This window comes from Mobula hypostoma, chromosome 3 (genome assembly GCF_963921235.1).
Source record: "Mobula hypostoma chromosome 3, sMobHyp1.1, whole genome shotgun sequence".
In the NCBI taxonomy this organism is placed as follows: Eukaryota; Metazoa; Chordata; class Chondrichthyes; order Myliobatiformes; family Myliobatidae; genus Mobula; species Mobula hypostoma.
The window spans coordinates 188,813,904-188,840,169 of NC_086099.1; the positions used below are offsets into that span (position 1 = coordinate 188,813,904).

Sequence of the window (26,266 nt, forward strand, 5' to 3'; positions counted from 1 at the left end):
TCTCATCCTCCTTCTCTCCAAAGAGTAAAGCTCTAGCTCCCTTAATCCCTGATTATAATGCATACTCTCTAAACCAGGCAGCATCCTGGTAAATCGCCTCTGTACCCTTTCTAATGCTTCCACATCCTTCCTATAGTGAGGAGACCAGAACTGGACACAGTACTCCAAGTGTGGCCTAACCAGAGTTTTATAGAGCTGCATCATTACATTGCGATTCTTAAACTCTATCCCTCGATTTATGAAAGCTAACACTCCATAAGTTTTCTTAACTACCCTATCTACCTATGAGGCAACTTTCAGGGATCTGTGGACATGTACCCTCAGATCCCTCTGCTCCTCCACACTACCAAGTATCCTGCCATTTACTTTGTACTCTGCCTTGGAGTTTATCCTTCCAAAGTGTACCACCTCACACTTCTCTGGGTTGAACTCCATCTGCCACTTCTCAGCCCACTTCTGCATCCTATCAATGTCTCTCTGCAATCTTCGACAATCCTCTACACTATCTACAACACCACCAACTTTTGTGTCATCTGCAAACTTGCCAACCCACTCTTCTACCCCCACATCCAGGTCGTTAATAAAAATCACGAAAAGAAGACACCACTAATTACAACCCTCCAATCTGAATGTACTCCCTCCACCACCACCCTCTGCCTTCTGAAGGCAAGCCAATTCTGAATCCACCTGGCCAAACTTCCCTGAATCCCATGCCTTCTGACTTTCTGAATAAGCCTACCATGTGGAACCTTGTCAAATGCCTTACTAAAATCCATATATCCACTGCACTACCCTGCACTGCACAAACTGTTTACAGTTTGCTTAAGAGACCAAATTTGTTCTTGAAAGCTTCATGCAATCAAACATCAGCACAGAGTACCTAATGATGCTGTTTCCTATGATTGCAGACATTGAGAGTAGGAAGCCAGTGGAATGTGCACGTTAGGAGAAGACCCCAGAGACACAAGGTGTTGCTGCTCTTTTCCAGGAGTCAAGTGTCATAACCCAGACCCTGCTCAGTCTCATGACCCTTTATGGCTTCAAGTGACCTTTCCCCAATTTCTTGACCTTCAGGGCATTGTGAAATCAAGATTTACCAATTGAATGCAGAGGAGGAATATTTGTTTGGTCATGCATGAAGGAGGAGTCCTTTTCAAATTGTAGGCTTAATAAAAGCAGGAGGTGCTGTAAGCATTCAGTAGGTGTGGAAGCAACTGGAGCAAGAGAACAAGATTAGTGTTTTAGGTACTGGGAAGAGGGACAGAAAGAAAAGAAGAAGCAGAGAAAATGGAGTGATGAATAAAACAACAAGAACATCTCTGACAAAGTCCTGGGTTTGAATCAGGCCGGCTCCATGCTGGGTAGAACATTGAGCTGACCTGGTAAAAAAAACCAGAAAAAAATGCCAAAGAAATGGCATAAAGCTGCCCGATGCACCACAAAGCGCGAAAAGCAACAACATTACCTCATGGCTCTTGCAGTCAATTCCCTATCTTTTCTTATTCTTCCTACCAAAGGAACACTTCACATTCAACATTAAATTTTAAGGATCTCCCATCTTCCTACTCTATTACACTATAACTCCTTGAAATCTTTTACCATCCTCCTCGTTACACCATCAAGTTTTGAGTCATATGCAAATTTGTAAATTGTGTTCTGCATAACGATGTCCAAGTCATTGATAAATATGATGGTCCCTGGTATGGACAGTTGAGAACTCCGCTGTACAACTCTCGATCTCTTTAAATGGCTAAAATCTGCCATCTTCTGTTTTGTGTTACATGTTTTATCCATAAAGGCATCCGTTAGTCTTGCGAGACCATGGATCTGCATCTGGAAAGTCTTCACTCTCCAGGGTGCAGGCCTGGGCAAGGTTGTATGGAAGACCAGCAGTTGCCCATGCTGTAAGTCTCCCCTCTCCACGACACCAATGTTATCCAAGGCAAGGGCATTAGGACCCATACAGCTTGGCACCAATGTCGTCGCAGAGCAATGTGTGATTAAGTGCCTTGTTCAAGGACACAAAAATAGCGGGGGCTCTGACAGAAATATTTAAAATGTCATCAGAAACAGGGATGGTGCCGGAGGATTGGCGTATTGCTCATGTGGTTCCATTGTTTAAAAAGGGTTCTAAGAGTAAATCTAGCAATTATCGGCCTGTGAGTTTGACGTCAGTGGTGGGTAAATTGATGGGAAGTATTCTTAGAGATGGTATATATAATTATCTGGATAGACAGGGTCTGATTAGGAACAGTCAACATGGATTTGTGCGTGGAAGGTCATGTTTGACAAATCTTATTGAATTTTTTGATGAGGTTACTAGGAAAATTGATGAGGGTAAAGAAGTGGATGTTGTCTATGTGGACTTCAGGAAGGCTTTTGACAAGGTTTCACACGGAAGGTTCGTTAGGAAGGTTCAATCGTTAGGCATTAATATCGAAGTAGTAAAATGGATTCAGCAGTGGCTGGATGGGAGACGCCAGAGAGTAGTGGTGGATAACTGTGTGTCAGATTGGAGGACGGTGTGTAGCGGTGTGCCTCAGGGATCTGTACTGGGTCCAATGTTGTTCGTCATATATATTAGCGGTGATGGGGTGGTAAATTGGATTAGTAAGTATGCAGATGATACTAAGATAGATGGCGTTGTGGATAATGAAGTAGGTTTTCAAAGCTTGCAGAGAGATTTAGGCCAGTTAGAAGAGTGGGCTGAAAGATGGCAGATGGAGCTTAATGCTGAAAAATGTGAGGTGCTACATTTTGGTAGGACTAATCAAAAAAGGACATACATGGTAAATGGTAGGGCATTGAAGAATGCAGTAGAACAGACGGATCAAGGAATAATGGTGCATAGTTCCCTGAAGGTGGAATCTCATGTGGATAGGGTGGTGAAGAAAGTTTTTGGTATGCTGGCCTTTATTAATCAGAGCGTTGAGTATAGGAGTTGGGATGCAATGTTGAAATTGTATAAGGCATTGGTAAGGCCAAATTTGGGGTATTGTATACAGTTCTGGTCACCGAATTATAGGAAAAATGTCAATAAAATTGAGAGAGTACAGAGGAGGTTTACTAAAATGTTGCCAGGATTTCATCTCCTAAATTACAGAGAAAGGTTGAACAAGTTAGGTCTTTATTCTTTGGAGTGTTGAAGGTTGAGAGGGGACTTGATAGAAGTATTTAAAATTATGAGGGGGATTGATAGAGTTGACGTGGATAGGCTTTTTCCATTGAGAGTGGGGGAGATTCAAACAAGAGGACATGAGTTGAGAATTAAAGGGCAAAAGTTTAGGGGTAACATGAGGGGGAACTTCTTTACCCATGGAGTGGTGGCTGTGTGGAATGAGCTTCCAGCAGAAGTGGTTGAGGCAGGTTCGATGTTGTTGTTTAAGGTTAATTTGGATAGATATATGGACAGGAAGGGAATGGAGGGTTATGGACCGAGTGCAGGTCGGTGGGACTTGGTGAGAGTAAGAGTTCGGTGTGGGCTAGAAGGGCCGAGATGGCCTGTTTCCATGCTGTAATTGTTATATGGTTACAACACGTTCCCTCGGCTGGGGCTTGAACTCACGACCTTCAGGTCGCTAGTCCAATGCCTTAACCACTTGGCCACATGCCCACTTATCCATATTATTTGTGGTTAATTAGTCAGGATGATTGCCTGTTACTTTACCAATACTGTATACCAATGGATATCGGGTAACTGCACATATGCTATTACTGACAAAGCGCTTTTTGCCTTTATTTCTATAATGAGCTTCTCAATATATTCTGCAATATGAGAGCTTGCATTTACTTTCCCTTTATTGCATGCACACTGAATGTGCTGTTCTTTGTGATTATTCATGGAAGTTTCTATGTACATTTATTCTTTTCACATTGCTGCAGAAAATGCACACTGTTGATTTAGACACAGCGGAAAAGTCACATTATTGATACAGATGATGCATAATCATATTAGGGCGAAAAGGTTCAGCAGTTGTCATATGCTTTGATGAGCATTGCGTTTATATAAACTTTATTAGCAAATAGGAAAAAAATGTCATCATAATATGTGAATTAAATGGAAGAAAACATTTGACCTATATCACTCTCTGAACACCTTCAAGTGATGTATTTGAACAGAAATCTTTACCTCCCTAATTCAGGAAATTCTGCTGCAATAACTTGACTGATCCAGGGTTTTGACCCAAAATGTTAACAACTCCTTTCCTTCCACAGATGCTCTTCAGTCCCCTGAGTTCCTCTGTTCTCTCATGCTGCTCCAGATTCCAACACTGGTCTCCAATAGCATTCTAACCTGCTCTTTCCAAATTGAGACTAACTTGTTCCGCAAACTTTAAAGTGCACAGCAGGCCACAGTTCTTGTTGCCCATTCTGATGCAAACATAACTGTCCTTTGTTGTGTTTTCCAGATAAACTTTACATTCCTGTTGTCTTATGATAATCAGTACTGAGTAAGGTCACACACACACGCACACACACAGGAGGCTGATTAGCAGGTCTAGAGCACATGGAATTGGAGTAACATATTGATAAAGATTGAATAGGGTTATTGAACAGAAAGCAAGGTTTGGAATAAATGCTTTCTTATCAGGTTATCAGCCTGTGACCAGTGGAGTGGTGACAGTGCACCAGCTATTCACAATCTATATCAACAACGTGATCAAATGTCATTGCTTGCGGGTGATTTAAAGCCAGATGGGAAAGTAAATACAGGTAAAAAGAGGCTTCAAGGGAAGATGGACAAGCCCAGTAAGTGGACATGAATGTGGCAGATGGTATATAATGCGGAATTTTGAGGTTGTTTGAACTAAGTGTCACAGTTTGACACAAGGGCAGGATATTTGCTTTGATGCACGGAACAAAAAAGCAGAGTACAACTTTCCTGGCACATGCCGGTGATAATAAACCTGATTCTGATTCTGATCCTGAAATTATGAGTGATTAAATAGTGCTGATGTTCAAAGGGAACTTGGTGTACTTGTATGCAAATTACTGGAAGCAACATTCCCGGCATAACAAGGAAAATGGTAAGTTCACCTTTGCTAACAGAGAAGTAAGAATTGGAACAGGGAAGCAAGGAAGTCGTACTCCAGTTGTGCAGGGCCTTGGTGTGACCGCACCTGAAGTAAGGATGTACATATTACACAAGGTGGACAGCAATGATGCATTGGGCTAGTTGCAGGGAAGGTGGATTTAACAGATGAGGAGAGAATGAGAGAATAGACCTGTACACTTTAGAGCTTAACGAGTGCAAAATCTTAACTGGTTAATGGTGCAACAGGTAAGCTGCAGGGAATATATGTCCCTGACATAGGAGACGAGAACTAAGTCACAGTTTGTGTTTGAATATGAGTAGAGGATGGTGAATCTCTGCTCCAGAGAGCTGTGAGTTTGAACTCATATACTGAGTTACGAAAAAACCTTGAATATGTTTTGTAACCATTGTAGTATATTAGTGCATTGGTGATATTACAGCAGGAAGCTTGCATCATCAAAACTGTTGAACAATGAGTGGAACTTTCAAAATAGTTTTGCAATGCTCCAACAGATAGCAGGAACAGTCACAAACAATAAGGGAACTTAGGTGTGATTATTTTTCAACTTTGCTTTTAAAACACCATTTTGCATGTATGATGATAAGTGTATGCAAAATACACATTTAATCTTTCCCCTGATAAACATAGATGTATAACTTGAAAAGGTCAGAATACAACTTTCCGCACAGATAAGTGTCACGTGGAGACAGTTCCCTTTTTGCTGACCTTAAGCATGGAAATAAATGCTTGATTAGGGGAGATTATCAACCAAAGTGAGACTAGCCACTTGGCTCAAGGCCACCAGACTCAAGGACAGTTTCTACCCTCCTTTTAAAAGACTATTGAACGTTTCCCTAGTATGATCAAATGGACCCTTGCCGTAACAATTTACCTTTCACCTTATTGTCTACCTGTTCTACATTTCCTCTCTAACTGTAACACCTTATTCTGCACTTCTTTATTGTTTGTCCTTGTACTACCTCAATGTACTGTTGTAAGGAATTTATCTGTGTGAATGTAACGCAAAGCATTTTTTTTACTGGACCTCAGTGTATATCACTATAGTATGTCAATTTTCTTAAACTAATTTCAATTTCATTTTCAGTTACACACCACACTCTGGGTAAAAATGGTCCTCCCACATTTCATACCACTTACCCTAACTCTAGGTGTTCTAGTTTTCCAATTCGGATTCATTTATTCATCACATGTATATTGAAGCACAGTGAAATACATTATTTGCATTAACAACCAACACAACCTAAGGACACACATTCCAGTCCCAATAGAGCATGCCTACAATTCTCAAAAGAGCAGCTCAGAGCACAACAAAACAGAATGCAGCAAGCAATAAAACAACAACAGCAAAACAAGCCCTTTTCCTCCCTCCCACCCAGCCACACACACGGACAGTCCTGCACCACTGGGGCCAAATTTACCTGGCTGTAACATGAGAAAAGTTTCGTGCAAGCTATCCTATCAATATGCCTCATAGTTTTAGATACCTCAATTATATCCTCTCTTACCTCCTCTTTTCCAGGAAAAACAGACATAGCCTCTCCATTCTCTCCTTCTCTTTCTGTCATGGCCTCGGATACTCCAAGGCCAGTCTACCTGCTGTTCCATATTCTGTTAATAACAACCCAGTTATAATCTCAAAGAACTCAGACATGATTCCCTTCTCATAAATCCATGTTAATTCTCCTCAATGCTCTTATTATTTTAATTAACCCTTTATCACTTTCATACTAATACCTTCCAGCATCATTTAGAGAAAGAAATACATTCCACAAATAAGATATAGTAAAACAAACAGACATCAGGGTCCTAGAAAAATATTTCATCCCTGGAAACTTGTTTAACTCGTCTTGCAGTTCCTGGAAATTGAAGGGCTCCTTAGAATCTAATAAACAAGCTTTGTCTTAGAGCCCAGAATGTAACAATGTCAAAATAAATGCAGAAGCTTCCAGTTGAAGCATCTAAGATGAAACACATGAATAGAAATTTGCTGTATCAGGGTTTAAAATGGGGTTGGGGGGAACTAACCATGAATCGCAAAAGGTTTGTTTGCAGGTGCAGGAGGCTATCAAGAAGGCAAATGGGATGTTGGCTTTCATTGCTAGAGGGATTGAAATTAAGAACAGGGAGGTTATACTCTGACTATACAGGTTATCAGTGAGGCTGCACTTGGAGTACTGCGTGCAGTTCTGGTCTCCTTACTTGAGGAAGGATATACTGGCTTTGGAGGCAATGCAGAGGAGGTTCACCAGGTTGACTCCAGAGATGAGGGGGTTAGACTATGAGGAGAGATTGAGTCGCCTGGGACTGTAGTCATCGGAATTCAGAAGAATGAGAGGAGATGTCATAGAAACATATTAAAAATTGTGAAAGGGATAGGTAAGATAGAGGCAGGAAAGTTGCTTCCACTGGTAGGTGAGACTAGAATGAAGGGACATAGCCTCAAGATTTGGGTGAGTAGATTTTGGGTGGGGATGAGGAGGAACTGCTTTTCCCAAAGAGTGGAGAATCTGTGGAATTCTCTGCCCAATGAAGCAGTGGAGACTACCTCAGTGAATATATTCAAGACAAGGTTGGATAGATTTTTGCATAGTAGGGGAATTAAGGGTTATGGGGAAAAAGCAGGTACGTGGAGATGAGTTCATGGCCAGATCAGCCATGATCTTATTGAATGGCGGAGAAGGCTCGATGGGCCAGATGGCCTACTCCTGCTCCTATTTCTTATGTTCTTATGTTCTAATCAGTTCTGAGTCTCTACACATAGATAGTCCTTGACCTAATTGGCTTCAGGAGATGTATGAGATGCCAACAATCATTTTAAGAGTATCACAGAGCACCTGATGAGATGTCAGTAGATACCAAAGAGGCCGATATAGTGTTCATGGTCTAATGGGCAACAAATCAAATTCTTGCATGTATATTTTCATTACGTGCTTCAATTTCATTTAAAATAGTGGGATTGGTTAGTCAATGGAATAGCAGAGGTAATCTGTATAAAAATGAAAGTTAATATAGGTTCAGAGGGGGAAGATGGTTTGTTGATTTCTTTGAGGAAGTGACATCGTGGTTAGACTGTGCTGAGTACACAGAAGTTCATTTCTAGATTTTCAGGAGCCACATTGATATTTCATTTTTGCAGGAAGATGTTAGTTAAAGTTAAAGTCGTTGGGACATAAGATTGACTAATATCAATCTCTTCATCTTCTGTAGGGATCGGAGTAAGTATTGATTAATGAATAATCAGAGTATTGATGAAGGTAGCCAAGGGATCAGTATAGGTTAAAGGAAATTAGAAGAAGCAGCAGAAATTTGGTGAATTAAGATGGATATTACCTTTTCTTTTTAAATTAAATAATCAAATTTGGCAGGTTTCATCACATTTTGGTGAATATTCTTGCCAGAAATACATATTTTTTACATTGGTAATAGAAGTCTAGTAGTCATGGTACAGATCAAACAAGGCTGAGTTTTTGCTCACTGCAGCAAGTAGACAAATATAATGAAACCACCAGGTATTATATAAGGTATATTGTATCCAGCATTTAAATATATCATTGTGGTAAAGACTTCATGTAAGATTGAAAAGACCCTAATCACACAAAGGTTTGCTGAATGAGTCATTGTAATACAGAGACAACGGTAAAAAATCAGAACTTAAAATGATGCCTATTTACAATTGTTTTCCTTTACAAAGAATAAATGATCATAGATTTAATCTTATAGATGTAGTCTTGAGATGTGATAGCTGCATTGCAATTATTGGATCTGCTTTGCATTTGAAATTCTTTTGAAATATATATTATATATTTTTAACTGTTTGAATGTCAAAGATTGTTAAATTTGTTCAGACTTTCTGCAGACGAAAAAGCTGAGGGCATGTTTCGAAGTTTTCAGTGCAGTGTCTCCTCACTATTTCATCTAAGGCCTAGCCACAGATCAGAACACACATATTCATTCCACACAATGAAACTCAGCACTAATAAAAGCAAGAGGATAAACAACAATATCAGATGGGTCCCAATAGTATAAAGCATAGAAGAAAGATTAAAAACAAAATATATAATAAAAATCCTTGTTTAATATATGTATTAAACGTTATCCATAGATAATCTTGCTAAGAGTACTGTATATCCTGCAAATATTGACGAGATACGTGATCAGTTTGTGATGGAGGAAAATTGTACTTCATTGATTGCTGCATCCTGTTCTGTTGTTTTCTGTGATTTTTGTAACTTTGTCCTTGTTCCTTTTGTTTAGAGAGATTTCTTGAAGACCATGAGAATCTGGTGGAAACTTTGTCCCACTGGACACGTGACAGTGAAAACAAACTTATGTTTGTTGAAAGACAAGAGAAGTATGCTGTCTTTAAAAATCCACAGGTGAGTAAAAGTCATAAAAAGAAAATAATTATGAAGTTGAATGCCAAATTTCCAAAAAGTTGCCAACATTAACAAACTTTATCCTATGCATGAAATCAACTAAGTGGCAATTCTAAGCAAATATTTCATAAAACAGGGGGACTTCCGGTAGCGCTCATGGAGTGAAGTCGCGTTCTTGACTCGCTCCATTACCTCTGAGTTTTTTTTCTCTATGGTCAGCTATACTTTAATTAACCATTAAGGCATCAACTCTTACAATACTTTGAATTAAACTGAGTTCTCCGACAACTGGATGGAACTTAGATCTGCTATGTCTAAGAACGGGAAAAACGGCAAATATTTCATAAAACAATGCACCATCTCCTTTGTACTAGAGAACATCACCTGAACCCCATGTGTGACTAACAAGGAAACCACAATGAAAATGAATTCTAACCTAGTTTATGTGATGAAACATGAAAGGTTCAAAATGGGCCTTGACTATTTTGGAGAAAATAAGCATACAGGTTTGCAAGAAATAGGAAAAAATATTCAAAGTGCTTTAGAAAATGACAGAGTATTATAGGGGTATTTCTGTATTTCATCTCTTTGCCTTAGGCTGGTGACTTGGCCATAACACTTTCTTGTATTTACTTGCTTCAGTGAAATAGGTCACCTCAAGTAGAGTGGACCATTTAGAGAACACATGACCTGATAATAATTAAACATCTTCCACTTCAAGATAATCATAAATAAGCAAAAACATTTAGATAAGTTTAGTTCATACATGGAGAATGCTGAAAGGCAGATGATACATTTGCTGTGATTGCATGGGAAGGTGTCGGGAGAACTTGTGGGAGTGGGAGCGGTTGTGTCACCAGATTTGACTTATGAATATAATCCATGTTAACAGCGCCCAGCCAAATGGCCATTTTCTCTCTTAGGCCTTTGTTAGATAATGAGATTACATTTGCTCCAGTTCAATCAACAAGAATGTGTTCTGGAATCTATGCAATTTTGTAAGATGTTGTTGGATTTATTCTGGAAGGAATTTTGAAGATAGTGGTTGCAAGTCAGTGCATCCATTATCTCCATTACCACCTCTTCCTGAATCCTAGGATGCAAGTCAAATCCTAAGGATTTATTGGCTATAAATCCTATTAATTTCACAAAAACTAAGGCTATTTTCAGCTGAAACACGAGGAATTCTGCAGATGCTGGAAATTCAGTCTCAGCCTGAAACGTCGACTGTACCTCTTTCTAGAGAAGCTGCCTGGCCTGCTGCGTTCACCAGTAACTTTGATGTGTGTTACTATTTTCAGCTTCTCTTTTACTCCTGACCCACTATTCTCCACTATTTCAAAGATGTCTTTTCAGTTGAGAAAATTTTCTTCTTTCTGATGTCAGATTTTAAAAAATAATGTATTTTCTGCTATATCCTTATTCCGCACATAATTATCTCCTGTCTGTGTATGGAAGAGATGCATATTAATTTTCACTAATCTTTGCCCTCTAACTTATCAATTGGAATTTTCACAATCTTTTATGTTTGTGTTTCTCACTGGATTATTTCAGCATTCTACCTCCCCTTATAAATGCCTTGATAGTTTTATGTCAAGTTATGATATTTTCCAAACCCTTAGCGTCTCAGTTCCTCATGATGATTCCATAAATGTTTCCATTAAGCTAATACCATGCTTAAATGCTCCTAAATAATGTCACTCTGGGCCACCTTTATTGGGTTTCAGTGCCTTATATTACCATGTACATTGATGTGATTGACTAAACTGAGCCATACAGAATCTGTAACTGGGAGATATAAAAGGCTCCATTCAATGCAGCAGATCTTCTGCAGGTAATCCAGTTCTCCTCTCCTGACACAATGTTTTACACATTCTAAGCAACAAATATAACAATAGACAGTTTCAATCACCGTAATCACCAACTTCACTTGAACACTTTAACATTTACACATAGATAGGTAACATTGCAGAATTACTCATTTACAATGGTGGGACATCCCAACTGGCAACGCCCCCCCCCCCCCCCGCCAAATGTTTAGGACTGACAGGTGTTCCAAAAGTTTCTGAGCATAAACTCCAGACGCCCAAAATACATCCCTTTTGTTACAAACACAAGCGATTCTGCAGATGCTGGAAATATTAAAGAACACACACAAGGTGCTGGAGGAATTTAGCAGGCCAGGCAGCATCTATAAGAATAATAAACAGTCGACATTTTGGGCTGAGACCTTTCACCAGAAATTATGAATAAATGTCAGCCATTTTTCCTCTGCATTGCACTTTGTGTGTGTCCCTTTTGTTACAGTGTGAGCGATGGTTTCCTGAATATACAGCTAGACAGAATATTAAACAACAAAGCAGACATATCCTGAATTGCATATTAAGTGGCAGAGAACAACAGGAATTCTGCAGATGCTGGAAATTCAAGCAACACACATCAAAGTTGCTGGTGAACACAGCAGGCCAGGCAGCATCTCTAGGAAGAGGTGCAGTCGACATTTCAGGCTGAAACCTGACGAAGGGTCTCAGCCTGAAACGTCCACTGCACCTCTTCCTAGGGATGCTGCCTGGCCTGCTGCATTCACCAGCAACTTTTATGTGTGTTGCTTAAGTGGCAGAGATACACTCAGTGGCCACTTTATTAGGTACACCTGTATAACTGCTCATTAATGCAAATATCTAATCAACCAATCATGTGGCAATCACTCAATGCATAAAAGCATTCAGACGTGATCACAAGGTTCAGCTGTTGTTCAGACCAAACATCAGAATGTGGAAGAAATGTGATCTAAGTGACTTTGACCTTGTCAGTACCAGACAGGGTGCTCTGATTTTCTCAGAAACTGCTGATCTCCTGGGATTTTTATGCACAACAGTCTCTAGACTTCATAAAGAACGATGCAAAAAACAAAAATACATTCAGTTACCGGCAGATCTGTGCATGAAAATGTCTTGTTAATGAGAGAGGTTAGATGAGAATGGCCAAACTAGTTCAAGTTGACAGAGGGTTGACAATAACTCAAGTGGCCTGGCATTACAACAGTGGTGTGCAGAAGAACATCTCTGAATGCACGACACATTGAATCTTGATGTGGATTGGCCACAGAAGCAGAAAACAATGAAAATACACTCAGTACAGGAGTGGCCACTGAAATATTTAATTGTGAGCTAGTACTAGAGCTGGCCATTTAGTGCCTTCCCTGAGCTCCATCTGAAGTTTTCAATGACTACCGATTACCGTAACATTTATCTACTGTCTTCCACAGACTAAGCATCACAATGTCCCAAAATGATAGGTTTCAATAGCCTTAATGTATCAGTTGAAGTTAAATTGTGAACAAGTTTTATTTCTTGAAGATTAGTTCTCATATAGTGAATATTTTCTATCCATAATTTCATAACCCCAGAATAATCCCATAAATAGATCAAGAAAGAAAGTCAGAGACAGGAAATTCTGCAGGTGTTGGAGATCTGGAGTAACACACAAAAAATGCTGAAGGAACTCAGCAGGTCAGGCAGCAGCTACGGAGAGAAATAAGCAGTCGACATTTCGGGCTGAGACTGGCCTCGAAAAGTCAGCAGTTTATTTTCCTCCATCGTTGCTGCCTGGCTTGCTGAGTTCCTCCAGCATTTTGTGTGTGTCACTCGGGATGAGTCAGAGACAGATCATGTAATAGAGCAGCAGAAGTCGTGAGGAAAGGTGATAAATGATTCGAGTTCAAGAATTGCCGCCCATATGTGTCCTGAGAAAACAAATGGTGGAGGAAGCCATGCAGGTTATCCTTAATTAAATTAGTTTTATCTCTTATTATAGTGTATTTGAAGACAAATATTAGACTGTTAAAATACACTTAGTCTGAACTCTTTTGCAGAATTCACAGTGGAGGCTTTCTTGTTACTATTAATATACACGGACAGCAAAATTTATCTGATACTGAAACTAAAATTTCTCCTTTTCCATCAATTTTCAAACTATGTTGAAATGATTACATATTTTTAGGATCTTCCATAATATCTCTTTTGCACATTGTCAGGAATTATGTTATTAAAATTATGTGGTTAAATGGTGACATGGAGCATATGATTCTCAATGAAGCTGAATCTTTACCGTGAGAGCTGATAGTAAGTTAGGCAATTAAACCTTGGTTACTCTCCAGAAGATGGCATTGAAAAGTTTCACTGTCATAACAGTAACTGTGCTGTCATTGAAGTCACTGAATTTCGGCGTATATTAAATATACTAAAGAGTTTCTTCCAAATCCTGAACCATTAAAAGATAAAACACTATGGTATAATTAGGCTAATGATCCTAGTGCTTGAAGGAACATATAACTCCTGGAGAAAGTGTTTTGTTCTCTGTCACAGTTCAGAAATGTCTGTTGTGCCCAATACCAACCTTGCAGGATTTAAAATCTGCACAATATTCCTATCTTGAGGCAGTTGCCTGCTTTTTAGTTTTCCCTTCCATTTGACTCATCTTTGCATTAACCCCAGATGGATAGGATTCATAGACACATTGTATCTTTAAAATTTTGATCCCAGTCTGGAGAAGTTTATGTATACAAAGCCTTAATTTCTAACTTAATTGACAACCATCTGGGTTAGATGATTCCAAGACCAAGAAGCACTCCAGAGATTTGAATGCACTGTCTCAGCTGACAGTCTAGTACTGAACAAAGGGAGTATCGCATAGTGAAACCACGTCTCATTTTTCAACTGAAATATCGAACAGAGGATTGCCTTTTCTCTCATATGATGTGAAACATGTAAAAGCTTCATTCCTCAAGAGCAGAAACAGAATCACAATCAGGTTTATTATCATGGACACATGTCATGAAATTTGTTGTATTGTTGCAGCGGTACCGTGCAAGACATAAAAATTACTCGAAGGATAGATAGATAGATAGATAGATATGTAGATAGATAAATAGAGCAAAAAAAAATAATGTTGCACTTCATGGCTGTTCAGAAGTCAGGTGCTGGAGGGAAAGAAGCTGTTCCTAAAACACTGAGTGTGGTTCTTCAGTCTCCTGACCTCCTCCACGTGGTAGTAATGAGAAGAGGGCATGACCAAATGGTGAGGTTATCCCTGGCATCCTGGACAATATTTAAGCCACATTAAATATCAATGTAGTGGAGAATCTGGTCATGATCACATTGTTACAGAGTCATGCAGCACAGTAACAGGCCCTTCAGCCCTCCTCGTAGGTGCAGCCTATCTCTTGTCACTCTACACCATTCTTATTGACCGATGGTTGATCCATAGCTTTCTAGGCCTTGGCAGTCCAGCTGCTCATCTCTGAATAATTGTTAAATGTTATGAAAGTGCCTGCTTTCACCATCCACTTAAGCAGTGTGTTTCCGGTTCCGAACCCCTAATTGCAAACATTCTCTCTCAGTACCCTTAATCCTCATTCTAAATCCACATCTTCTAGTTTTTGACAACTCTGTAAAATGTCCTCCTATCTGCCCTGTCTCTGTCCCAATATACATTGGAACATGGCCTTTTAGGTGTATTAATGTATTATTGATGCATGCTGCAACTTTCTTCCTAACACTGTAAGACAGTGTTGGACGAATGGACAGGTTGGGTGGCACTATATGAGATTGTGAGCTGAAACACGAGGGCAGCTCTGGGTCTGCACTAAATTCCATTTGCCAGGGTTTTTCCCAATCACTCAGTCAATCAATATTCCATGGCGCAACCACAACGTGCCCTTCGTATTATCGGCAGATCTGTAAACTGTTTTGTTCCCTCCTCCGGGCTATTAACACAAATAGTAAAGCATTGAGGGCCACGAACTGATCCCCAGGATACTCCATTGGTTACATCCCTCCAATCTGAAAAGGATACATTTGTCCCAACTCATTGTTTTCTATGTGACAGCCAGGTTTCGATCTTTGGGCTCTCTTTAACGGCACCTTGTCAAATATCTTTTGGAAATTTAAATACACCAGATTTACAGGCTCTCCTCTATCAATTCTCCCCAAAGCAGCCTCAAAGACTGATATAGTAGCATGTATAATAGGTTTGAATGTAAGATCCTGCTTCAGTTATTGACTCTCGCATCCTGACCTTCTGGTTTCCTCATCTTCTGCCTTCCTCCCTTTTTGAACAGAGGAGTCACATTGGCTCTTTCCAATCCTCTGGTACTCTCCTAGAACTTAGCAAGCTTTGAATCAATGGGTCCACTTCTTTTAAACTTAGATTGAGGGTGGTGGGTATATTGAACAAGTGGTAAAGGTAACAGTAGAGGTCGCCACAATTACAACATCTACAAAGCATTTAAACAATGATATAGATAGGAAAGATTTAAAGGGATATGGGCCAAATGCTGGCAAGCTAGAAGGCTACTTGTTGAGCATAGATGAGTTGTGCCAGAGGACCTGTTTCCATCCTGTGTCTCGATGACGCCAAACCCCACAGGTGCAGGTCACCAGGTCTGGGCAATGACTGAGAAACATATTGACACAAGTTATCATCTAATAGACTTTGATCACCAGCTTTGCAGTCAGCGTTCAAAACAGTGATCATAATAGTCTTATCTTTCAAAAATAAATTGCCTCTCTTTATATTTAAAAAAAAGTCTTCTTTGTGTTTTATTTTATGTCCAGAATTTCTACATTGCAAAGAAGAAAACAGAAGGAAAAAATATGAAAGAGAAAAATAAGGAGGCTTTACTGGAGGTGAGTAAATCTCTAACCCCTGTAGCAGCATAATGACTGGTACCCCCAGAACGCATCAAACGAAGCATTTGCATCAGTGTGAAAAACAAACATTAATTGGCCATAGTGAAATCAAGTCAAGTCTATTGTCATTTAACTATATATATGCATACCACCAAACGAACAATGTAAAGCACAGTAGTAACACAAAATAACCAGGAAAGAAAGAATTAAGTCCACAAATGAATTACACAAGATAAACAAAGTAAAGTGCATTAAATTAAATATTGTAGAGTACAGTTCAAATTCCAGTGGCACTTCAAATGCGATGCAGCAGTGAGTTCAGAAACCTAATGGCCTGAGCGAAGAAGCTGTTTGCCATCCTGACCGTTCCTGTTTTTATGCATCGTCATCTCCTGCCCAATGGTGGAAAATCAAAGAGGGTGCTGGATGGATGGGTGGTATCCTTAATAATACTGAGCCCTATGGACATAGTGCTCCTGATAAATGTCCCCTATGATCCTCTCAGCTGTTCGCACAGTCCTTTGTAGTGACTTTTAGTCCGATGCTCTCCTGCTTCCACACCAGATGGAGATGCAGCTTGTCGGGGCACTCCCAGTGGTGTTCCTGTAAAATTCACTGAAGTTAAGGGGTGGAGGGGGGGGACCTTTGCTTGCCTCAATTTCCTCAGGAAGTGGAGGTGTTGCTGCTTGCTCAGGGACGTGATATTGAGGGATCAGGTGAGGTCGTCCATGACTTGAAATCCCAGGAATTTGGGGGACTTAATTCTGTATACAGAGGTTAGCCATGTATGCGCAGAAGGGGATGGTTCATCTGCACCTTCCTGAAGTCCACAGTCATTTCCTTGGTCTTCTCCACACGCAGACTTAGGTTGCTGTTCTCACATCAGCCCACCAGCTGCTCCACGTCCTCTTGTACTCCGACTCGTCATCATTGTTGATGAGGCCACCCACTGTTGTGTCATTTACAAACTTGATGACACAATTTGATCTGGATCTTGCAACACAGTCATGTGTCAGCAGTGGGCTGAGCACACAGCCCTGGGGAGTGCCAGTTTTCAGTGTAATGGGACAAGAGATGTTGCTACCCACGTGACTCCCTGTGGCCTTTCTGTTAAGTCCAGGATCTAGTTACAGAGGGAAGTAATAAGACCCAGCGAGGACAGTTTCCCCACCAGTTTCTGAAGTATGATGATGTTGAATGGAAGTCTATAAACAGCAACCTGGCATATGAGATCCCATTTTCCAGGTGGCACAGGACAGAGGCTATTGCATTATCAGTAGATCATTTTCAGCAGTAATAGCTAGGAAACCAAAACAACATTGAAAACATATTGGTTCATTCTATGATATTCTGCCTGCAAGAGTTTTGGATGCACATCAAAAGTGACTTTGAAGAAGGCATTGATTCAATATCAAAAAAGAAAAAAATAGGACCATAAGGGAAACAAAGAGAGCAGAATGATTTGATGGTTCTTTCTATGCTGTTTGATTATATGATATAATTTTAGACCGTAAGACATAGAAACAGAATTAGGCCACTCAGCCAATTGAGTCTGCTCCACCATTCCATCATAGCTGATTTATCGTCCTTCTGAACTCTATTCTTCTGCCTTCTCCCCGTAACATTTGACACTATTACTAATCAAGAAATTATCAAACTCTGCTTTAAATATTCCCAATGACTTGGCCTCCACAGCCACCTGTGGCAATTAATTTCCCCAGGTTCACTACCCTCTGGATAAAGAAATCCCTCCTCATCTCTGTTGTAAATTGACATCCCTCTATTCTGAGGCTGTGCCCCCTGGTCCTAGACTATAGGAAATATCCATTCTGCGTCTACTCTATCCAGGCCTTTCAACATTCGATAGGTTTCAATGAGCTCCCCCTTCATTCTTCTAAACTCCAGTGACTACAGGCCCAGAGCAATCAAACACTCCTCATACATTAACCGTTTCATTCTCGTGAACCTCCTCTGGACCGTCTCCAATGCCAGCATACCTTTTCTTTGGTGAGAGGCCCAAGACTGCTCACAATACTGGTCATAATGTAGCCTGACCAATGACTTAGAGCGGGGTCCCCAACCTTTTTTGCGCTGAGGACCGGTTTAATATTGCAATATTCTTGCGGACCGGCCGACCCGGGGGGGGAGGGTTGCCAACGGACAAGAGTAGCAGTCAAAGAAAGACTACAATGACCATGAAGCCTTGCGCGGGCACCAGTGCGCAAGTGTGACCTGCCCATGCGTGTACCTGCCGATATTATTCTCTGCAAAGCGTTTTTGGCGATTCTGTTCGGGGGGGGGGGGGGGTGTTCATCACGACCGGAATATTGGTAATAAGGGGCTAATACACTCAATTCCGTTTCTAAAAGTGTTTATCTAACGATTTTAATATTAAACACACAGCGCATATTTTCCTCGCATGAACATAGTGATAAGTCAATAATCAGGGGAGGACGGGGAGCTTGAAGTGTTGAAAGAACTTCCAGTAGAAGTGGTAGACGCAGGTTCGATGTTATTTAAAGAAAAATTAGATAGGTATATGGCTGAGTGCAGGTCGGTAGGATTAGGTGCTGAGTGCAGGTCGGTGGGATTAGGTGAGTAGCTTTCGGCACGGACTAGAAGGGCTGAGATCGCCTATTTCCGTGCTGTAATTGTTCTATGGTTATATAAGTCACTTATCAGTCAATAGCATCATAACATTTTAAGTAACGTTTGGATATTAAACACACAGCACATATTTTCCCCGTATGAACATATAAAATCATTGCAACACACCAATATCGCTGAATCAGTGGGAGCCCTGGGCTTATTTCCCTGCAACAACACGGTCCTATCGAAGGGTGAAGGGAGACAGCGATACTCGAAGGACGTTCCTTATGTCCAGTCTATTTAGTTTACGTTGCATTCATTGCAGAGATATGTTGGAAATGGAAGCAACATTTTCAGTTCTTTCGTGGCTGTCTCAGGATATTTAGCCTTGACTTTGATCCAGAGTGCCAGCAGAGATGTTATGTCAAACATACTTTTCAGCCCGCCGTCATTTGCAAGCCTTCCCGCGCTGAAATGGATGACGCGCTGTTAATGACCTCCCGTGTGTTCAAGCTCAACAGTGGGGGTGACAGGGAATGAGGAAAGGTGCAGCTGACTCCTATCGCCAAATCATATCGTTTCCTCACGGCCCGGTGGTTGGGGACCGCTGACTTAGAGAGCCTCAGCATTACATCCTTGCGTTTATATTCGAGTCCTCCGGAAATGAATGCTAACATTGCATTTGCCTTCCTTACCACCAACTCAAACTGCATGTTAACCTTCAGGGAATCCTGCATAAAGAACACCCAAGTCTCTTTGTAGCTCTGATTTTTTAATTTTCTCCCCTTTTAGAAGATAGTCTAAGCCTTTACTCCTTCTACCAAAGTGCACGACCATACACTTCCCTACACTATAGAATGTTCAAATTTTGATAACAACACAGAGGAATCAGTTTGTTCGGACTGTAATATCTATCAAATATTTTAGTATTGGGGGGGGGACAGAAACAACAGTTTGCAGTTTAAAGATATGACTGCAGCAAAGTAACAAAGGAACACAGAAGCTGTCGACAACAGTCGAGCCCTGAACACCATAACAGTGAATAGCTACAACTGAGCTAAGTGAAACCTTTGCTTTCTGATCAATTCAGATAATTCTGGGTGCATTAGACCAAAAGGACGGCTTTGCAGTGAGGAAAATATTCTGAAATGCAATTAGAATAAGTGTCTTTTCTCCTCACTATTTTTATCTCCCTGCTGAGAACTCAACATGACTACACTGAAGTGAAGAAAAGGAGCAGCATACAACAAAGGAATATAGACATGCTGTGTCACAGCACCCACAAGCTTCTAGAGTGTCAGTCTTCAAAGTACCCTAGAATTTCCTCACAAGCATATTGAATATTAGTAGAGCAGATACTGGTTGGGGGTTCAGATGCTGTCAGTAATGAATAGAGCAACATTTCAGGCATAAAAACAAAACATTGACCTAACTTTTACCTTTATAAATGTCGACAAACTATTAGGTGGTTCTTGCACTTCAGATTTTGCTTTGAACAATATATCACCTTGATCACTCTGGTCTTTATCAACCCTGGTAGACCTAGCTTAAAAACCATCTGTTCATTGATTCATAATTGTTAAGGAATAGGAAGATGAATAACAGTCAGTAAAATAACCAGCAGAATCAGAATCAGGCTTATTATCATGGACTCTCACAGAGGGGAGGAGGAGATGGCGGCGCGACACAGCGCGCACAGCCGCTCCAAAATGATATTGGTATTTGTTAAGTAGGTACCGTGCACAATCCTGATTTGATGGAGACAGATGTGAGAAGCACAGAGTAACATCTGGAGAAACTTCTGAAATACCTGCTTCGCTGCCGCTGCTACTGTGCGATTGAGAACCTCCGGAGGGGAAGGCCCCAAATCCTCGGCTTTGCCTGTTGCCTGTTGCCGGATCCGGGGTCAAAGCACGCGGCAGAGATGGTGCTCGGTGCTCGGTGTCGGAGGGCTGGTCGGAGGCTCGAAGTTTTCAGACAGACTGAAGAGTCGGCTGTGGTCGGGTGCTTCCAGCGTGCTGCATCGGCAAGTTTGTGGTGCTGTAGGTTCATGGCAGGGAGAGTTTTTTTTCTCCCTTCTACTATCTGCGTGAGATGATGGGACTTTCGAGAGACTTTGAGACTTTTTTTTAACCGTGCCCATGGTCTGTTCTTTATCAAATTACAGTATTTATGTGTTTTTTGTCAGTTTTTTGGTCTTGGTTTGTCTTGTGTTTCTGTGATGTCATTCTGGAGGAACATTGTATCATTTCTTAATGCATGCGTTACTAAATGACAATAAAAGAGGACTGCGTGTTCTCATAATCTAATCTAATCATCAACAAAAACAACAGGAATACTGCAGATGCTGGAAATTCAAGCAACATACATCAAAGTTGCTGGTGAAGGCAGCAGGCCAAGCAGCATCTATAGGAAGAGGCGCAGTCGACGTTTCAGGACGAAGGGTCTCGGCCTGACACGTCGACTGCGCCTCTTCCTATAGATGCTGCTTGGCCTGCTGCCTTCACCAGCAACTTTGATGTGTGTTGCTTTAATCATCAACAATGTTGTTTTGCGGCAGCAGTATCATGCAAAGCATAAAAATTACTAGAAGTCACAAAAATAGATAAATAGGTAGATAGAAAAATAGAAATAATTAAATAGGCAGATAAATAAATACTTAAAGAGTGCGAATGATAAACAATGAGGTAGTGTTTATGGAGTTCATGCAATGTTCAGAGTAGCTTTATATGGAAATATTGACATAAATTTGAATTCTGCATTAGATACTGTATAATTTGAACTATTAAAACAGAATGTGGATTAATAAAGCATTGTGAAGATATTTAGCATAAAATTATAGTTATTAATGATGGAACACCATAAATTACAGTCTATGTATAAATGCATTATGACAATTTTCAATTGCTTGAGACTAGATTGCAACTATTCAGAAGTAATGCAGCAAATAGATTTTATGACTCTTGTGTGGCAGGCACAAACCACAGGCAATGCTCAAATGAAGAGGTCTCTGCTGAGTGATCGACATGAGAAGCTTGCACTGTTTTCATCCATATCTTCACTTTGACAAATAGTGTATTGTTTTTGTACTTCTAAACAACACCCACAATGTATGTGATGTGAGATTATTTTTACAATGTTCAGCAGTGGTGATCTAAGCAATAAGGACGCTCCTATAATGGATAAACAACACTCTCAGTCATTTTCAGCCTCGCTAAATGCCATTAACACCCTTCAAGAAAACAACAACTGTTTTTTTTCTATATTTTCATTTCCTACATATTTGCAATTAAACTTTGGCATTTGTAATTTCAGCCACGTTTTTGGGTATCTTCATGTTGTTATGACTGAAATTGCTTTGAGTGATAGAACCATACAGCACAGAAACTGATCATTTTGTCCAAGCATGTCCACACCAATCTTAATGCCTCTCTTCCATTAGGGCCATATCTCTCCATGCCTTTCCTTCAAGTTCAAGTTTAATTTTTATTCAACCATACATGAATACCCATGAATACAGCCCATTGAAACAGCACTACTTCAGGACCAAGGTGCAAAACACAGTACCTGCAGTCATCCACAACAGAAGGCACACATAGCACATATCGTCATCGTCGTGGCTATCCCTCGAGGTCGAGGATGATGGTCTTCATTCTGAAGAAGTGGCCCACAGAGTGAAGACACCTGTGCGTGTATTTGTTTAATGTGTACTTGATGTTGCACTCCAAGAAGCACACAATACTTCACAGATCAATCAACTGATTCCAACAGCATGGAAACCACGATGATTGGAGCTGATGGATTTGTTGCAGCCTTCATCCGCCTTCACAGCCGTTGAGTTCGAAGTAACTTCATCCGCCTGTTCCACTGTTGAGGTCTTGGTTGGATTGCTCTTTGTCAGGGACCTCATCCTTGACCTTACCACCATGGGTGACCCTATCAGGAGCATAGCTCCAAACGGCATTGCTCTCGGGATCACAGGACCACACAAACTTCTCCACCACGACAAGGTGACAATCCATGGAGAAGATAGCTCATATAAGACAGCAGTAAAATACAGTCACACATCAAACAATTTAGTCCAAGACCCAGAATCCATAAAGGTTCCATGAGCATTCCGGCAGACTGCAGTCGAACACCATTCATCTTGTCACAAACAAGAGAAAATCTGCAGATGCTGGAAATCCAAGCAACACACACAAAATGCTGGAGGAACTTAGCAGGCCAGGCAGCCTCGGTCATGCAAACACTAGAAGGCAGCACCAACTCCAGCACAGATGCCACTCCACACTACCTCCACAGTCTGGTGGAACACAGAAACTCTGACGTCTCACTCCAGGGTGGCTGCAAACAGGCGACACCACGGCTTGAGGCCTAGACCTTGCTAAAACGGAGGCCATGCAGCTCCCTTACCAGTCACCAAAACAAAAAATTAATCAGACTTGCAGTATTCCACATTAACAATGTCCAACAGGGTCCTGCAATCATAAGGACAGTGACTAAGACAATCACTCGCTGTTAGACTGCACACCGTCTTTGTGCACCAATGTCTCTTTGATGCAGCTGCTGTTGTAGTGTGATGGACTAGCCTTTACCTTGCTGAGGTCAGACAGCAATTCCCAGACATCCCCTCTGCCCTGCTCCTTGAAGAGGACCCCACTCTGAACCATCAGAAAATTGTCTCTGACACATTCACTGACCTCATCAAAGCTGGAGAACTCCCATCCACTGCCACCAAATTCATAGCTCCCTTTCCTCACACTGCTCAATTCTATCTCCTAGCCAAGATCTACAAACCTGACTGATCCATTGTCTCAGAATGTACTTGCCCCACTGAACTCATGTCCTCATACTTCAACTCTATGCTATCCCCATTGGTTCAGTCCTTTCCCATCTACATCAATGACACTTCTCAACAATCCATCTCCTCAACAACTTTCAATTCCCTGGCCCTGATTGTCTCATTTTCACTATGGGTGTCCAGGCCCTATACACTCCTATCCACCATCAAGAAGGCTTTAAAGCTCTCTGCTTCTTTCTCAACAAAAGAACCAACTACTTCCCATGCACCACCACCCTCCTCCGTCCAGCAGATCCGGTCCTCACCCTCAACCATTTCTCCTTCGGCTCCTCCCACTTTCTACAAACTTAAGGGATTGCCATAGACACTGCTTGGGACCCAGCTATGACTGCCTTTTCGTCGGCTATGTAGAACAGTCCATGTTCCAAGCCTTCCCTGGTAATGGTCCATAATCCTTCCTTCGCTACATTGATGACTGCACTGGTGCTGTTTCCTGCACCAATGCTGAGTTCATCAATTTCATTAACTTTGCCTCCAACTTCCACCCTGCCCTTAAATTCACTTGGTACACTTCTGATACCTCCCTCCCCTTTCTCAATCTCTCCGTCTTGGCCCTTGTGGCTACAGGGATCAGGGGGTATGGAGGGAAGGCTGGTGCAGGGTTCTGAGTTGGATGATCAGCCATGATCATAATAAATGGCGGTGCAGGTTCGAAGGGCCGAATGGCCCACTCCTGCACCTATTTTCTATGTTTCTATGTCTCCATCTCTGGAGACAAATTGTCTACCAACGTCATTTATAAACCTACAGATTCCCACGGCTATCTTGACTACACCTCTTCCCACCCTATCTCCTGTAAAAATGAAATTCCCTTTCCTCAGTTTCTTCATCTCCGCCACGTCTGTTCCCAGGATCTGGCTTTCCTTTCCAGGACGTCACCACCCCATGAGCCTCTGCAACTTCTGCCGTCTCCACAGGAATCCTACCACCAAACACATCTTTATCTTTCCCTCGTCCTTTGCTTTCTGCAGGAATCGCTTCCTCCATAATTTCCTTGTCCATTCATCACTCCCCACTAACTTTCCTGCTGGCACTTATCCTTGCAAGTGACCAATGTGCTACACTTGCCCATTCACCTCCTCCCTCCGCTCTGTTCAGGGTCCAAACAGTCCTTCCAAGTGAGGCAGCTCTGCAGACCTGCAAACCTGTTGGGGTCATCTATTGTATCCAGTGGCCCTCTACATTGGCAAGACCCGTCATAAATTGGGATACCACTTTGTCGAGCACTTCTGCTCCCTCTGCCAAAAGCAGAATTTCCCAGTTGTCAATCACTTTAATTCCCATCCCCATTCCCATTCCGACATGTTGCTCCATGGCCTCCTTTTCTGCAATGATGAGATGACACTTAGGGTAGAGGAGCAACAAATGATGACAACCTGGTGGCATGAACATCGATTTCTCCTTCTGGTAAAAAAAAAAATTCCCTCCCCCTCCCCTCTTCTTCTATTCCCCACTCTGGTCTCTTACCTCTTCTCACCTGCCAATCACTTCCCCAAGTGCCCCTCCTTCTTCCCTTTCTCCCATGGTCCACTCTCTTAACAGATTCCTCCCTCTCCAGCCCTTTAACTTTCCCACCATTTGGCTTCACCTATCACCTTCTAGCTATCCTCCTTCCTCTCCCCTCACCTTTTTATTCTGGTGTCTTCCCCCTTCCTCTCCAGTCCTCAAGAAGGATCTCGGCATGAAACATCGACTGTTTGTTCATTTCCATAGATGCTGCCTGACCCACTGAGTTCCCCCAGCATTTTGTGTGTGTGTGTGTGTGTTGCTTTGAGTCCCGTTTGCTTTAACTTTCTAAGCCAACCAAAAGGGGACATCATCACAGGTCTGACTGAAGTCCAGAACCAACCAAACCACATCACTGTTCTGACTCCTTATTTTCTTGGATACCTGCTGAAAAAAATCTCAATCAGAAATGTGCACAAAACCTTGCTGACACCTTATTAGTCCCTGCCTTTGCAAGTGAATGCAAATCTTGTACCTCAGAATCCTTCTTACCAGGGATAAGACTTACTGGTTTGAACGATATCACCCCTCTGAACAATGGAACATCGTTCACTATCCTCCTGGTCTCCTGGGACCGCATTCACAGTTTACAAAAGCAGCAAGCATCTCTGTTGGTCCCAGCAGTCTCCTTTCTTGCTTCCCAAAGAATCTAAGGATAGATCCCATCAGGCCCTGAGGAGTTATACACCCTACTGTGCTCTTAACTTTCTAAATCTTCCTCCCCCCGACAGAGATATGCTCCAGAATATCAGTGTACCCCTTCCCAACTCTCCAACATCCAAATCCTTCTCACTGGTGAACATAAATGAGAAGTATAAATTTAGGACCCCATTCATAACCACATATAGATTACCCATCTGGTTCCTGAAGGGACCAATTCTTTTTTAGCTATCTTTTGCTTTTTATATACTATTAAAATGTTTTAGGATCTATTTTCCATAACTCTGGTAGCCAACGTTTTTCATCCCCCTTTTTAATTTTAAAATTCTTAATTTCTTTCTTAAATTCTCTCCTTTATCCCCTATAAAATCGATATCATTTACCTTTAGTCAACATGTACTTCCTTCTTTTCCCTGACAGAACCTTCAATATACAGACTTGGTTAACCACAGTTCCCTAATGTGTTTTTCATTAATTCTATTGAATTTCTTTGTTCTACTATGAATGTCTGCAAAAAAAGAGAAT

The 26,266-nt window shown here is 41.3% G+C and overlaps 1 protein-coding gene across 2 annotated transcripts in view; it reads left to right on the top strand.

Moving 5' to 3' along the window:
• Positions 1-26,266, top strand: part of apbb1ip (amyloid beta (A4) precursor protein-binding, family B, member 1 interacting protein) — a 141,893-nt gene that overhangs the window by 93,355 nt on the left and 22,272 nt on the right. For both annotated transcript variants that reach the window (XM_063044265.1, XM_063044266.1), the window contains exons 7-8: positions 9,312-9,433; positions 16,051-16,122. In XM_063044265.1, coding sequence (XP_062900335.1) covers positions 9,312-9,433; positions 16,051-16,122 — 194 coding nt within the window. The remainder of the gene's footprint in view (positions 1-9,311; positions 9,434-16,050; positions 16,123-26,266) is intronic.